This window comes from Columba livia, chromosome 1, assembly GCF_036013475.1.
Source record: "Columba livia isolate bColLiv1 breed racing homer chromosome 1, bColLiv1.pat.W.v2, whole genome shotgun sequence".
NCBI classification, from domain to species: domain Eukaryota; kingdom Metazoa; phylum Chordata; class Aves; order Columbiformes; family Columbidae; genus Columba; species Columba livia.
Window position 1 is genome coordinate 29,538,078 of NC_088602.1, and position 14,732 is coordinate 29,552,809.

Sequence of the window (14,732 nt, forward strand, 5' to 3'; positions counted from 1 at the left end):
TCTTTAAGAAAAATCCTTGGTCTACTTATAGTCCCACTGACTGTCACTGCGAGGCACCTGCCACCTGCATGGGGTATGTGTACACATGTCAGAAAGCTTGGAAGCATTTCTGGAGTAACTTATGTTGCAAATCACAATCATCTCGGCTGGAGGGAGTAATGTCATGGCAGGTCAGACTTGGAGTATCAGCGACTATATTATGAAAACAGGTAACTGAAAAATGCTGGGGTAGCAGTGGGGAGGAGCCAGCCACAGGTGATTGTGGCATGTGGCTCTGTGACAAAAGGAATAACAAGATCCTTAGATCCACAAACAGGAAATGTGTTGGGTTGGAAATATTCCTTGAGCTTTTGGCTCCCATGTGCTCTCAGCTCTCTGGTCCTGGTAGCCACAGCTCTAGAAGGAAGGGGGAAGAGCCGTGATGTGAGTAAAAGGCTGAGAAGTGCACCTCATCACACCTGAGACAAGGAGCTCAAACCTATCTGTCTTCTAAAAGAAAAGGAGTGACTTAATCATAGGCAGTCAGGACTGGATCTGGAAGAAGGTCTAGGTGTCCTTAAATGGGTGTAAGCAGACTTTAAGCTTCAAAATTTAGATCTAGAAATGTACCTGCTTAACATTGCCTAACGCTAGAGGTAATTAAATTAATTTGGTACCTCAGACCACCCCAGAACGTGCAGTTCTTCTGTGCGTGCCCTGGACTTTTCTGGCCACCTATCTCTGCTGCTTTCCCCTGCCTAAGGTGGATCAGGATCCCAAAACTAGGCAGAGAGGTACTGCAGTCCCTGGAGCCCCCTCAACAAGCCCAGTGAAACCACCTCCACCACACACTGCCATGCGCCGCCCACAGTTCTTTTCACCTCTGTGTATGTGCTCTGCGTGAAACAACCCTGAACAAACTCACCCCGGGAGCAGAACTTGCTCATTCTCCTTCCCCATGCCAGGTGAGTGCCCTCCCATCAAGTGCCCTTCCCTGAGGATGTGCTTGTGCCCAGACAAGCTCCGTGCAACCCCTCGCTCTGTGACCCTGCCGGCTTCCCCCAGCCTGTGCACCCACAGCCAAAGCAGCTGCTGGGGTTTGGGTGCCCAAGACAGGGGCAGGCAGGCACACAGGGTTATTGTAGTTGGACCTACCCTTGAGCAGGGAAAATGACATTTGGCAGCAGAAGGCTATTCCCCTTTGCAGAGTGAAGCGTCACGAGATTAAAAAGGCTGCAGGATGAGACTTGGCAGATTCAGTCTCAGGGGGAAAAAAAAAACAACAGACAATGTGGGTAATTAAGCAGTGGAAGAGCATGCTAAAGTCTGTGGCTGATTCTTCAACACTGAATATTTTACACCAAAATGTTTTTTCCTCAGAAATACTACAGTTCAAATGGGAGTGAATTAGGTCAGGAGAGTTCTCTGACCTGAGGTAGGTAGAAGATCACACAGATAATCCACCTATTCCTTCTGGCCTTGTGACTAATTCCCTTTGGTACAGCTATTCCTGATGTGAGATCTGCTCGGACCTGTGTTTGCCCTCAGGAACTTATGAACTAATTACGTTTGTTGTGTCAACCCATTAGGTACTCACAGGCTGCACGCAGACTCATTAGTTAGACTGAATTATGTCTTTGCTCTTTGAACGTTATCAAAACATTCAGATCTAGCATTTTTCATGGTCTGCCACCATTACCCCTTTGTACACAGATTTCTGCGGTTGCTCCTTGCGAACAAACCACAGACCTTTCATACACATATACAGGTTTCGGTTATTTTGTAGATTGAAACTATGATGGCTGATGTCATCCTGATCTTTTAAATTTATCTTACTTTTTATGAAATCCTTTATTGTTAGATTAAAGAAGTTTCAGACCTCATAAATTACTTCTGTTTTAAAAAACATGGCAACCCAGATTCCTACAGAAGATGTATAGTAGCTCACACATGGAGAGCTTGCAGGTCCCTGGTATCTCCACACCTCAAGTGCCTGCAAAGGAGCCTAGTCCATGGTCTCTCCCAGTGAGCAGGTTGCTCACTGAAAGTGGGACATGCTGAAGAAGTATAAGAATGATGGTAAATGCATAAACCACTTGGATTCAGTGCAAATGAGCCATTTTGCTTGGAGCTGTCTATCGACTACTCCGCGTTTTCCTAGGGCACAGCTAGGCAGTCAGACTCTTGCTGTGAAAACCTCAGGTCTCTGTAACTCCTTTGGAGTCTGAAGCAGTCTGCCCCATTTCTTCCCTGCCTCCTTTAAGAACAAACAATGAGGAACTGGTCATAGAGTTTTGAGAGGCCACCACTCTTCCACCTGCAGTGATGTTCTATTGGGCTCTGGGAAGTGAAGGTCCATCTGGTGTCATCTTCATGTCTTCAGCCCCAGTCATTCTTTCTGGGGGACCCCAGTGCCCCAGGACTGCAGGAATAACAAGAGCTGCCCCAGAGCCACTGTCTTCATTCACATTTAGCCACCAATTTGCATTCTTGCTGTGCTGGCTTTCCATTTAATGTGTGAATAATAGTGGTTTATGACTGTTATTCAGCACCTACGTACTTTTGCTGGAAGGAGGGTGGAGGAGAGCAGGGTGGGAAGGTTTTTACTCAATGAAACTGTTATTTGCTGACAAGATCACTGAGTATCTTAAGAAGAGGGAATTTGATCTCCTTCCAAGTAACTAAATAGGAATCTGCAAGGCAGAATATGTGTGAACCACGTGTATTCCAGGGAAAAAAAGAGAAGAGCATTTCCAGTCCCATTGCCTAGGGACTTCAACATCTGTGAGGAAACAACAGCAGTGATTACACAGTGTCCACGTTCTTTACGATGACTTGATTATTTTAGCTCTGGGCCAGTGGAACAGTACATGAACACACCCTCCCACTAGACCCACCTCACGTGAACTCAACCTCACGGCAATCCCTCTCTTGTGCTCCAGACATTCCTAAACCTTCATCTAGCTTGGGAAAATAAGTTCATCATGAAGCAGGTATGCAAGGAACATGTTTCAGCTGACTGGGGTTTCCACATGCAGACATTGCTGAAGCTGACACTGGTGGAGTCCTTTAGAGAGCATGAGAGTGCTCCAGGTGTCTTGGCTCTGAGAGACGTCTCGGGGGGCCCTGAAGGAGAGTTGGACTTTGAGTCCTGCTCCTGCAAAGCTGGAGTCACATAACACACACATGTGAGATCCACCAGGACTGCAGCTCCACCTCCCCCTCTTAACAGCACAAGTCAGAGACGTGGGGCCCAATGCTCCCTATCCATACAGCCCAATGCTCCCTGGCCATACAACCCTGCAGACAGCCACAGGCACCCTGCTGCCCACACTGTGACCCCAAGGCTGCCACTGCAGTCCTGGGCCAGTGTGCAGTGTCCCAAGCACTGTCTGACTCTGGTAAGGACGAGGCTGCTGTGGATGAAAGCCCCAGGGGGTGGTATGCAGTCCCTCTGTGTGGTACCCCAGCACCCTGCTGTCAGCATCAGCCGCTGGCTGAAGGGGCAAAGAAAGGGATGAGGAGATGTTTCACTCATTTGATTTCACAGCTTCCAAAAACAGCCTAAACCCGGGGGTAGAGAACAAGTGAGCAGAAAAGCACTGTTTACATAATCCTTTGGCAGTGAAGTGGGTCAGCGGTTCTTGTGGGAGAGAAGGAATGCAGTTTTTAAGAAATAAACAGCATTGCTGTACTTGGTAATTGCTGGACAGTCCTGCTTTCCTGAAAAGTAAGACAGAACTTTATGATGGGCTTATATGCCCAGTCTTTTTGCCTCACAGTCTCTCCTCCAAACACAGCTCTGTAAAAACGAATGTTACTGCTGTTTACTTTAAATTAACCTGTAACTCCTTGGCCATAATGCAAAGGGAGGCACCCATCTGTTTGTTTGTGGTTATTTTCTCTCTTCCACAAATCTGCTTGTTTTGTTATCTAGCAAATCTAATCATCCAGCTCAGAGGAAAGTTACACAACTGCAAACCTCCTGAGATTTCAGTCTAATAGCAATTCTTGCTTAATACCCTGATGTTCACTTCTTGCTTCAGATTTGCAGCTCCTTTGGTGCTACAGCTGTGCTGTGCTTTTACATATACACCAGATAAAACAGCAAAAGGAATGCTGAACGGAAAAGCTGTGTTATTTCCACCTTGCAGGACTTATTGAAATGAGCCTGGCTGTATTAAACGTGAGATAAAACTCCCGAAGGGAGCATTAGTCTGAGTGATTCATATAAACACTTAAAGAGTCAGTCGTGGTTGAGCTTCCTAGTCAAATAAGGTGGGTAATGGTGCGCAAGCAGCAGAGCCCCTCTCCTTTGGAGAGCACCGCTGATAGAAACCAAGCTGTCATTTATCCTCACTGGGAAGCAGCAGGATGAGTATTGGGTAACAACAAATAACCTGGGGTCTGGGTAAATCTTTTCTGTGGAACTGCCTAGTGCTGTGAAATGTTCTTCATCTGCGCCCTTGATGTGGGCCATCTGGAGAGGAAAATCTCATCAACCTCTAGAAATGCAGCCAGTTTTATGATCACTTTCTTTTGCAGTTGACTTTTAAGGGAGATAATCTTATCAGGAGGAAGTCTGAAGGAAAGGCAAGCTACAGGTATGTGCGCTTCATACATGTTGATAAAGGTGTAGATGAAATTGCTTTCTTTCCCTCTGCCTGGTTTTCAGGAGCTGTTACTCAAACCCATCCTTCCTGTCAGCTTTTTGCCTCCACCCGTATCCTATGGGGCCTGATTCAGAGCTCCATGCTGGTGCTGCAGCCGCTGCTGTGTGGTGGTATTAATGTATGGGTCATGGACTGGCAGGTCCCCTGCTGTAATACTGAACTCTTCTCTCTGTGGGCTGAAAAATGACGCATGCTGGGGCACCCACCTGTGTGACATCTTTTATGGGTGGCTTCCATGGGTGCTCCTTCCCTGGGCTTGCTCTGGGGCCTGCCTGCCCAGCTTGCAGGCGGCTGGCTCCCCTGTGGCAGCGGCTTTGCCGGCTCTGGAAGCACCAGCCGCTGCAGGGATGCTAATAGAGCTGTAGCTGACACAAAGCACATCGCTGAGAGCATAGAGCGGGGTATCCAAGTTTCTGCAGCACTTCCAGATGTGAAGCGGGGGAGTCACATTTAGCCTATTTTTCAGATTTTAAAAAATATTTCAGATTTTTTTTTAAGCACCACGTGAGCACAGTGTGAACAATTTGTACTGCGTTCAGCTGCATGTTCCCAGTGGCAGTCGCTCAGCGTTTTTTCTAGCTGAGACTCTCTGACCAAAGCCCCATCTGTGCGTTGGGGCATGTCAGCAGCAGAGATCTCTTCCACTGAAATCCAAGCAAAAACTACCCTGTGCCTGCTTCGTCCCACGTGTGACCTGCCCTTAGCCTCTGAGGAAATCCCATCCTGGCAGACCACTCCATGGACCGAGGAGGGGCAATGCCTACACTCACTCAACCAGGAGGAAAAATTACTCTTAACTTTGTAGAGTTTGAACTGAATAAGGACTGTGTGATTTTGGCCCATCAGTTTGGCAAGGAGTGCTCCAAAGAGGTGTTATTGCTGAGTAGTTCCCTATGTGCATGGGCACTCGGGAGAAGAGGCAGAGGCTGCTGGAGGGTCACAATGGGTATTTATTTCTCCAGGGAGCAGGAGCTTGAACCCAAGCCTCAGTTCTCCTGTCAGCATGCTGCACTGGTGCTTCAGCTCCTCCATAACACGCATCTTGGGGATCAACATCACCAATTTTGTCCTGACTGCAGTTTTGAGCAACCTCCTTAAAAAATCCTGCAGCATTTTCTGGGGAATTAAATATGATTGAGGGGGAGTTAAGTTGTGAGAGGAATTAAAAGAACTTCCAGTGCAGCCTGTTAATGCTTCTTTTCAGGTGATAAGAAATGAGCGTGATGATGCCCTTGCTGCTGCTGCTCCTTCTCCTGGCCAGCTTTGGCTCACCTGCACCCAGGTTTTCGGTGTGTATCTCTTAGCTGCTGTCTGTACAACCTCTGAATGGTTTATCCTTCCCAGTCACATAGAGATAGATGCTCCCCACAAAAGGGACATGGGTCTGCAAGAGCAGAGCAAAAAGCTGTCAGATAGGCTAAAGTATGGTCACTCTTGCTGGGGCTTCATGACATTAGAGGGTGGGCAGTTCTTTGAATGGCTGGATTGACATTGCCCCTTAAAGAAAAAAAAGAAACTTATTTTATGGCCACTGAAGAAATACTCCACTCCATTCCCTCAGGGAAAACTGCCTTCATTGATTCATTGCAACTTTAAAAGCAGGAAGAGAAAGACGCAATCTGTAGTCTCCTGATGAGCAAATTACTCTTGGGACACCCCAAGGAGGTACCGAGCAAGGAGAGCTTAGCAAGCTCAGGGCTGTCTGCAGCAGTTCCCCGCGTGCCTTGAGCCTGGAGATCCCCTGTGGAGGAAAACCAAACGGCCTAGGAGGAGGAAGAGGCAGCTGGGAGGCCACGTTTCAGCATGCTGGTCAGTCTGCTGTCCTGGGCAGCTGCTTGTTTTGCTTATGCCTAGAACTGGTCCTCACCTGGTATTACTGAAGCCAGCTTGCTCAGAGCAAAACCAGCTTAAACCAGCTTCTTATTGCACAGGTTTAGTTGTCTTGGAAGAGATTTTGCTCTGTTTTGTTATGTTTTTAATGGAGTAACACCAGCCACATATTAGATTGCTGCTGAAAATATTTATGCCGGGCAGCATGGGCCAGATTCTAGTCTTGGTTATGGTAACGCAGCTCTGAAGTTACTCTGCTGATCCTGTAGGTTCACTGCTTTCCACTGATTTGCACCAAATATCAGCTCTTTTATCTTCCAGATTTACAAGCAGGTGTTTCTGGAACCTCACTGGTTTGGCCTGGTTGCAGTGCAAGAGCTGTTTTCCCCCCCTCTTACTACTATGAGCAGTTTCATAGTCTGCAAACACTCCCTTTGAGTTCACTACATGGGAGTCAAAAGAACTTATTTTTGACCATTTTCTGTGTACCTGATCATATTCTGGGGTGCTCTGAGCAGTAGCAAGATCTTTATAGAAAATCCTTTTCCACTGGGCTCAACTCAATGGCCCATTCTGTGCATTATTAATGTATCTTTGAGAGAGACCACCATTGAACTACCTTGATCCTCAAAGGCAGTGTGGTATGTTAGGGTCAAGAGGAGACAGATATTCCTTCTCTCTGCCTCTCCGTTCTTACCACTGACTGGAGTGTGGGGTTTTTTTTTTGTTTTAATTTCTCCATAGGAAAAAGATATCTGCCTCCTAGACAATAATAAATTAAGACAAAGGTTAAAACAGCTTCAAGACCTGCTTTATATATATGAACTGCAACTGAAGGACATCCTGGAGAACACTTACCACAGAACAAGAAGTGGGCTGTTCTCAGGCAACAGGAGCGTGCAGCATGAGGTGCTTTTACCCACGACAAGTGGAAATTTGATAGTCTACGACCAAGGTACAGTTTGCAGTAGCATATGTGGAAATTTCAGCTTGCCACAATGTTTATTTCTCCCTGCAGTGTCCAATATTTTATTTCTGCCAAATGTTTTAGAATTTTTAAAGTGGTTTGTGTTTTAAAATGCAGTCAGATACATGGGAAGGAAAAGGGCAGATAGGTGGCCCTGGTACCAGTGCATTTCCTGGAGCTGGAGTCAGCTGTCCCAGCTTTAGGCACCTACCACCCAGGTACAAGGCACATACCTGCAGGTGGGCTTCTCACCTGGGGCTCTGATGCAGAGAGGAACAGTCACCTCTCAGGTATTTTCCATAAGACCTACTTTAGACATCTGCTTTAGGGAGAGGTGAGTCTTGCTCTTGAAGTTCTTATGTTCCTGGAGTGACTTATGGGAGCCCAGAGTGCCTGACCCAGCTGCAGGTACTGAAATCTGTTTGGAGGGGCCCACCTCCCTGTTCCTCAGGTCCTCCGTCACTTCTGTGGCACAGTAGCAGGCATGCATACTCTGTTCCTTGGTGTCACATTGAGAACGTGGTGATAAATGGAATTGTGGCCTGTGGCCAAGATTTTCTCCTTCATAGGCATTACACTGAAACTAGAAAACACTGAGGTCCTGAGAGGTGCTCTCCTGATGCAGCCCTGGTAGAGCTGGTCACAGGACCTTAGACTCTTATTTTAGAATTTTTGGGTGCTGATCCAATCTGAAGTACAGCTGAGATTACCTTAAACATGGTAATTAGCTTCCCTGCAAATGAACTTGCTGATGGAGCCAGACCTGGTCCTGCATTCCTCCTGTGCTATAGTCCCAGCCTGAGCTGCAGCCGTCCTGTATCTCACCAAAGATTTGGGAATGACCCCCTGAGTGGGCATGGCTGTAAATGCTCTCAGGCTGCTCTTCGTCAGGCCCAGCAGTTCACGAACCAGCATCGCTACCACCTTGCTGAAGCATTTGCTTTGGCTTTGCAGGGCTTGCAAAGTTATTATGCAAGCTCTCCACGTGTCCTTGTCCCGTATCTCAGTGATGTCTCCTCTTGGCTGCGCATACCCCTTTGCTTTCCCCCCGCTCTGTTTGACAAACTGACACTGTTCTGCCTAGACTGCTCCGCAGTGTACAACAGGAAGAAGACCAAAAGCGGCTACTATCGGATCAGGCCCAGGGCGGACCGAGAGCCTTTCCTGGCATACTGTGACATGTCTGATGGTGGGGGCTGGACTGTCATTCAGCGGCGGAGTAATGGCAAGGAGAACTTCAATAGGTGGGTCCACCATGGTTGCATCAACAGGGTTTGCAGTGGGGCCTCCAGCTCCCACCCCCTGTTCTCCTGCCTGGCAAAACCCAACGTCTGAGAAACGGGATGTGCAAGACTGTGCTTTAACAGTGATAACTGTGTGTTAGGACAATGTGGGGGTACGTATTGGCAGCAGGAGGCCATTTTCAAAATGGACCTATAGTGCCGTTCCATAGCTTGTCTGCATTTGAGTGTGTATGTACATATTTGTTTTATAATTATTGGAGGCTGTCCAAGGGTCCAAATTGGCAGGAATCTGCTGCCAGCACATAGACTGGGACCTGTTGAACACATTATCTGCTCTCATATTAGGAATTATGTTCAGCATGGTGTAATATTTATTTCCTTATTCAGATCATTCAAAAAGATGCCAAACCCCTGCTCCAGATTGTCCTTTCTCTATGCAAAATCCCAGAGAGGTGACTCTCACCTGAAAATCTCCAGAGATGCTTTGCTAGCACAGTAAAGAATAAACATCCCCAAGCAGATTAATTCACTGTCATAGCCCACACAATTTCAGGGCATGTCTAGTGTCTCTAGTGCAGTCCATTGCAAAGCTGCCTCAGCTGGCTTTAAGCTGGCTCACAGAGAGTGGGAACCATCTAGCCATGGTGGATGAAAAACACCCTGAAGAGGAGCATTGACTAGTACGTACATGGATCAGGCAGGATTAATATCCTTATAACAACATGAGAGAGGGAATAAACAAGATGTTAGTAAAGCTGGAAATGATGATACACAGGAAGTATATGTGAATATCAAAGATAATATAGAAATAAAAGAGGAGATTTTAAGAGAGTGAAATGATAAGAATAAAGTAATGGCAGGAGATTTCTCTTAGAAAGATGAAGCCAGAGAATGTTCATGAAAAGTAAATACATATCTTTGAAGGACAAGTTGCCACATCCAAACAGTGATCCTTCCAAAAATGCAGAGATGAGAGTGGTCAGTGAATCAAAAACAGGTTTAAATGGAACATGGATGGGAACACAAAGCAAATCCAGATACTTTCCTTTAAACTTCATCTGGAAGCTTGTGTTTGCAGCTTCTATTCAGTTTCTGATTCTTCAATATACCCCGTCATACATCCAAGACTGCAGCATATTTCAGACTCCAACATCCTTTTCCAGCCAGGAGTGCATTTGAATTATGATTTGCTGACGAACAATATCAGATACTTTGCTGCAGACCAATATGACAGCTGCTGCTTTCCCTTTCCATCTAACTGACAACCTCATTCTGCAAACACTGCATCTGGCAGTCTGAAGGTTTGATCCAGTGTATGTGCGTGCAGAGGCTCAGCAGAAGTAGTAAGCTGTGAGTTGTATTTGCTCCTAAGGCAGAGTGACAAATCTCAGCTCAGCTTGCAATGAAGCAGATACTTTTAGAAAACAATGTGTAGAGTTACAGCTGAAGTTCTACTTGTTACCATAGTTAAGTCTCACAAACTCTCTAATTCCCCCACATGCTGAAATTGATATTTGTATTTCACTGCAGAAAATGGGATGATTACAAACTGGGATTTGGAAAATTCCAGGGCAACAACGATGAATACTGGCTGGGCAATGACCACATCTATGACCTGCTTGCTAGAGGTACAAGTATCTTCCCTCCACAGATTTCTTTCCAATTTGCATGAGGTAGTTCATTTAACAGGACACCGCTTTGTGTTTAGGAGAGAGCTCATTAAAGATTGACCTGATGGACTGGCATGGGGAAAGACGTTATGCCATTTATGAAAATTTCCAGCTTGGAAATGAGCAGGTAAGAAATGGAGTGAGTGGTGATTTGCTTGTATTATCTGTCACACTGGGGCACCTGCATGTGCAGCATCAGACTTCAGCACCAGGGCTGCAAAACTTACCTGCTCTGGTGCCCTGGGATTCCTGGTTTGGCTGACTGACAAACAGCCCTGGGAGCAGGGACGTGAGCCTGGGACCTCTTCTTCACAACCACTGGGTGCCCAAGCCAGAGGGTGACAGGATCATGTGTGCTCTCTTGCTAACTCTGCTGCAGGGCACAGGGATTCCCATGTGTGTTTGCCTCCAGTTACAAGAGTCTTTCCATGAGGGAGGAGCTAAGGTTTGAACCTCTGCAAGGAAACAGAACCCTGTTCTCCTACTTTCTGGAGAGTGTTCCAGGCTGCACATAAAAGGCAACCACCAGAACAAACCCCCTCTACTGTTTCAAGCATTGAATTCTAATCAAAGCTTTGAAAGAGCAGTGGTAAGTTCCCATCCTGAAGAGAGGTACCTACAGCACTACACTTAGCATTGAAAGCCCAAGGACAGAAAATCCTTGTATTTTCATGTTTGCATTCTAGCTTTAGTCAGCATCCTGCTCAATGCAGGCACTGTTCTTTGCGGGCTTACATTTCTGAGTACCATGCATAAGTAGCCTGAATACCCAAGGACATAAGTTCCATTGCTTGGACCAGTCCTAGTTCCAACTCCATCACAGCTCCAGAAATTTATGCATTATGTTCAGATTGAAATTAGAGTTTTCTTGTGAAAAGTTTGAACAGCTTCATTTTAATACCTTACTGCTGTTTTTCATAAACGAAAGTGGGGCAGGAAAAAGCCCACACCACAAAAGTAATTATCCATCTCATATCAAATGTCTCTTAGATCTGTTAGCTGTGCACAATGGAACTATTCTTCTAAGTATTCTGACCAGGATGGGACCGTTTAGCTAGAAATTGGATGGCTTCTAGTTCTTGGAGAAGCAAAATTCCTAAGGAGTTGCTTTAGCTGAACAACTGCTCAGTTTATGAAGGCAACTACTTCGTGCAGTTTCATACCAAGTTGTTCTTGATGAGATAGGAAGAGCCTTCTAGCTTGTTGTATAGTGTATCAAATGGTTATTAAAATACAGTAAAGCCTGAAGCCCTTTGTAGCAGCAGCAGTAATTAGCAATCCTTTCTGGAAGTTTAAATCCCGTATTGAACTACATTAGGATCATTAAAGCATGGGGCCAAAAGTCATTTTTGAATTCAACAGTCATGCCTTTCACAGTGGATACAATGGCCGGGGCAAATTTGGTCTCAAAAATGGGAGGAAAAACAGAAAGAGCTGATTCCAAAGGCAGGTTTCACACATTCTTGCAGGACAATTACAGGGTATGGTTTGGCACCTATTCTGGTAACGCTGGCGACGCTTTGTCTGGTGGGAGCAGTTTTGAAGACCAGTGGTCAGCTTCTCACAGAGGGATGCAGTTCACCACATCTGACAAGGATCACGACCGATTCCTGGGAGGCAACTGTGCGTTAGAGAATGAGGGCGGCTGGTGGTTTAACAGGTATGGAAAGCAGTTGATTCCTCTCAGAGGCACAGGGTGTGGGTGGCTGTACAGCCGAGGGGACTTGCCTGCTTTACAGCAGCTGGAGGTTGCTGTGTGCACATACCACCTTGCACAGCCAAACCTAAGATGTTCACACCTACAGATCCTCAAAGGAAAGCAATCTGCTTCTTTCAGTATGAAGCAACACCTGTAAATTGCATTCATTTTAAGAAAATATGTCAGAATAAATGCATAGTGGGGAACAACCCGGAAGAATAGGTGTCTAATTATAATTCCTGAAAGTGCTTTGGGTTATATCCCACGAAAGAAAATTGCAGCCCCTGCAAGGTGAAGTGTGTTCAAAGGACATTTCTCTATTGTGGAGCATGTCTAGGGGGTGAGCTAAGCATAAATAGTCCCAATGGTATGTCTGCTAGTTGGGCATAGCCCACACATCAACAGATAGGGACTCAGGCTCACCAACCCTGGGAGCATGGACACAATGCTCTCCGCTTTTCCCTGCTTTAGTGTAGAATGAGCCTCTTCTTTGACCAGACTCTCATCATGTACAAATTGAGATCAGTGCAGCTACAAAAATGTACATTGACAGTGTGATTTACCGTGATTAAAAGATTTCTGCATTTTTAGGTGTCAATAGTTAGCTGCCTACACTTGAGCTAGCACCTACTGAATGGCACCGATGTCCCTCTGTTTAGGCAACTGAATCATGTCCCTAGTTAATACACTTGAAGGAGTCAACAGGTTGAATTGTCTGACCAGTGTTGGTGTCTACTTTATGATGACCCACATGCTTCTCTGGGTGCCACTAAATGCATTAAGCCGATCTCCATAGGCTATAATAGGACTTCAGATAACCAGTTCAGTACAGATAGGTGTCTGAACCTGTCAAGGAATCCCACCCCAGTATTTCTAAGTGTATGTTGTGTAAAAATGGTACCTTGCTGCAATGTCTTCCCACGCTAAATCTGATCTCCGTTTCTCCCTCTCCTGCTTCATTACAAGGTGCCATGCTGTAAACCTCAATGGGCGATACTACAGAACAGGAAGGTACAATGGAACCCATGACAATGGCATGGTTTGGTCTACGTGGCACGGGATGTGGTACTCACTAAAATACTCGGCCATGAAAATCAGGGCTCCATTCTTTGTTGACAGTGAGAGTGGAGATGGTGAGAACAGCCAAGGCAGCTGAAGTCTGCTGCTTTGGAAAGACAAAAAGTACAGCCTGAAAAGAAATGCGTATGTTAATAGCCAGCCCTCTGCTGCTGCCAATCACCAAAGATGCGCTGCGATAACTGGAGTTGCATATGTTTCTATGAGCTAAAGCTAACATCATGAGCTGTTTGAGCACAGCAAGCCAACAATTTAATGGAAAAGTAATGGATCGCGGTCATGGAATAACCAGAGTTTTCTCTTTTAGCAATTTTTAGGACTTTTTTGGAGGGATGAAGCATGTTCAAGCATGTTCTTTTAGCTATCTGTACTCTTCATGGGCTAAATCTTTCTTATCTTGATTTTAATGGTTGGTGCCTCCATTACAAGAACACAAGAGAAACAAGGTGATGAGGGCATCTGGTGTGCCTTCCTTAGTGCTTTGCTCTGGATCAGGAGCATGTTTTTAAGCAACTCGCCCTATGGTCCCCAATTGTCACACTTCAGTTGTAGAAGGCTTCTGGAGGGCGTGAAACCAAACCAGTGGATGGATGTGCTCCAACTGCTAATGCGCATCCAGACTAAGGCCACTTTGGAGTAAACCTTCACAGCATGGACAGTATGGACTCTGGGCTTCATCACCAACAGCTTCCCCCTGCAGATCCACTTCTATAGCACATCGTGACATGTTAATGCAGACAAAGACAATGCTGCCAACCAGACTTAAGCCCCAGATTAAAATTAGGCAGATTTTACTAAATTTATGATGAGCACAGATATTCTTAGGAGTTCATAAAATGCAGTCATGATTCATTTGTGTGTTCTTGTGTAATTTACCAGATAACTTTGAGTTATTGAAGGGGGATCAGAAAGAGGAAAGTGATTGAAGCATAAGGCACACTGCTTTCATTGTCTCATCTGAGTGAAATGGTAAGAGCAACAAAGATAAATGAAAGAAATGGAATACTGAACATTTATTTTCCACAAGTTGTTAACAACAACAGCTAAAAATGATTAGTAGTATCAGCTTGATGCAAATAATTTAACTACCGTGTTGTCGAATGAATTATAACAATTTTTTAACTGGTAGTTCTTTTCCATTTATTTGCTTTTAGATCCATACATACTGTAATTTGTATTATATATCCATAGTGTGAAATAAAACCATCTGAGTGGGACTTAACACTTTTGTATCTGTTTTTCAGCAGTAGGGACTTGAACAGAAATTTGCATGAAAATCTTGAGAAAGCTCGCAATATGAGAATTTCATTATTTTGGTGTCATCTCTGGTGCTTTTGCAATTTCTGTCCTGGGTAGCTGAAAGGGTCTGCAAGGTACATTTAATTTCCATGGCTCGCACCATCCTGGAGACAACGCAGAGACATGTGAAAGTTCAGCATAGAATTTGTTTTGGTTCCTTTGCTTTGTCAAGAGGGAAACCCTGTTCTCACTTCTTCCTAGACATCCCAATGATTGCAAAAATCAACAGTGGAGCGCAATGGGGCAGTGCTCCAGGGAGTGTGCTCCTAAGCCTGTGCCCTGGCCAGACTGCAC

General features: G+C 45.6%; 1 protein-coding gene across 2 annotated transcripts; it reads left to right on the forward strand.

The window, feature by feature from the left end:
- Positions 1–4,117: 4,117 nt before the first annotated feature.
- On the forward strand, positions 4,118–13,382 carry LOC102092042 (fibrinogen-like protein 1). 2 transcript variants are annotated; one of them, XM_005501850.4, is made up of 9 exons: positions 4,118–4,257; positions 4,525–4,583; positions 5,857–5,941; positions 7,227–7,437; positions 8,534–8,693; positions 10,224–10,321; positions 10,402–10,490; positions 11,833–12,023; positions 13,029–13,382. In XM_005501850.4, exons 3-9 carry the CDS (start codon positions 5,867–5,869, stop codon positions 13,216–13,218), a joined length of 1,014 nt encoding a protein of 337 aa, XP_005501907.1. In that variant the 5' UTR covers positions 4,118–4,257; positions 4,525–4,583; positions 5,857–5,866; the 3' UTR covers positions 13,219–13,382. The 2 variants fall into 2 exon arrangements, with proteins under 2 accessions (XP_005501907.1, XP_005501908.1); XM_005501851.4 differs by lacking the exon at positions 4,118–4,257 and adding an exon at positions 4,260–4,364.
- The last annotated feature ends 1,350 nt before the right edge of the window (positions 13,383–14,732 follow it).

Excerpts from the sequence above, each read along its gene's own strand:
- LOC102092042 (XM_005501850.4), top strand. The coding sequence starts at position 5,867 with ATGAGCGTGATGATGCCCTTGCTGCTGCTGCTCCTTCTCCTGGCCAGC. Across the intron at positions 7,438-8,533 it reads TTTGATAGTCTACGACCAAG|ACTGCTCCGCAGTGTACAAC; the intron begins GTACAGTTTGCA and ends TGTTCTGCCTAG. Across the intron at positions 10,322-10,401 it reads CTATGACCTGCTTGCTAGAG|GAGAGAGCTCATTAAAGATT; the intron begins GTACAAGTATCT and ends CTTTGTGTTTAG.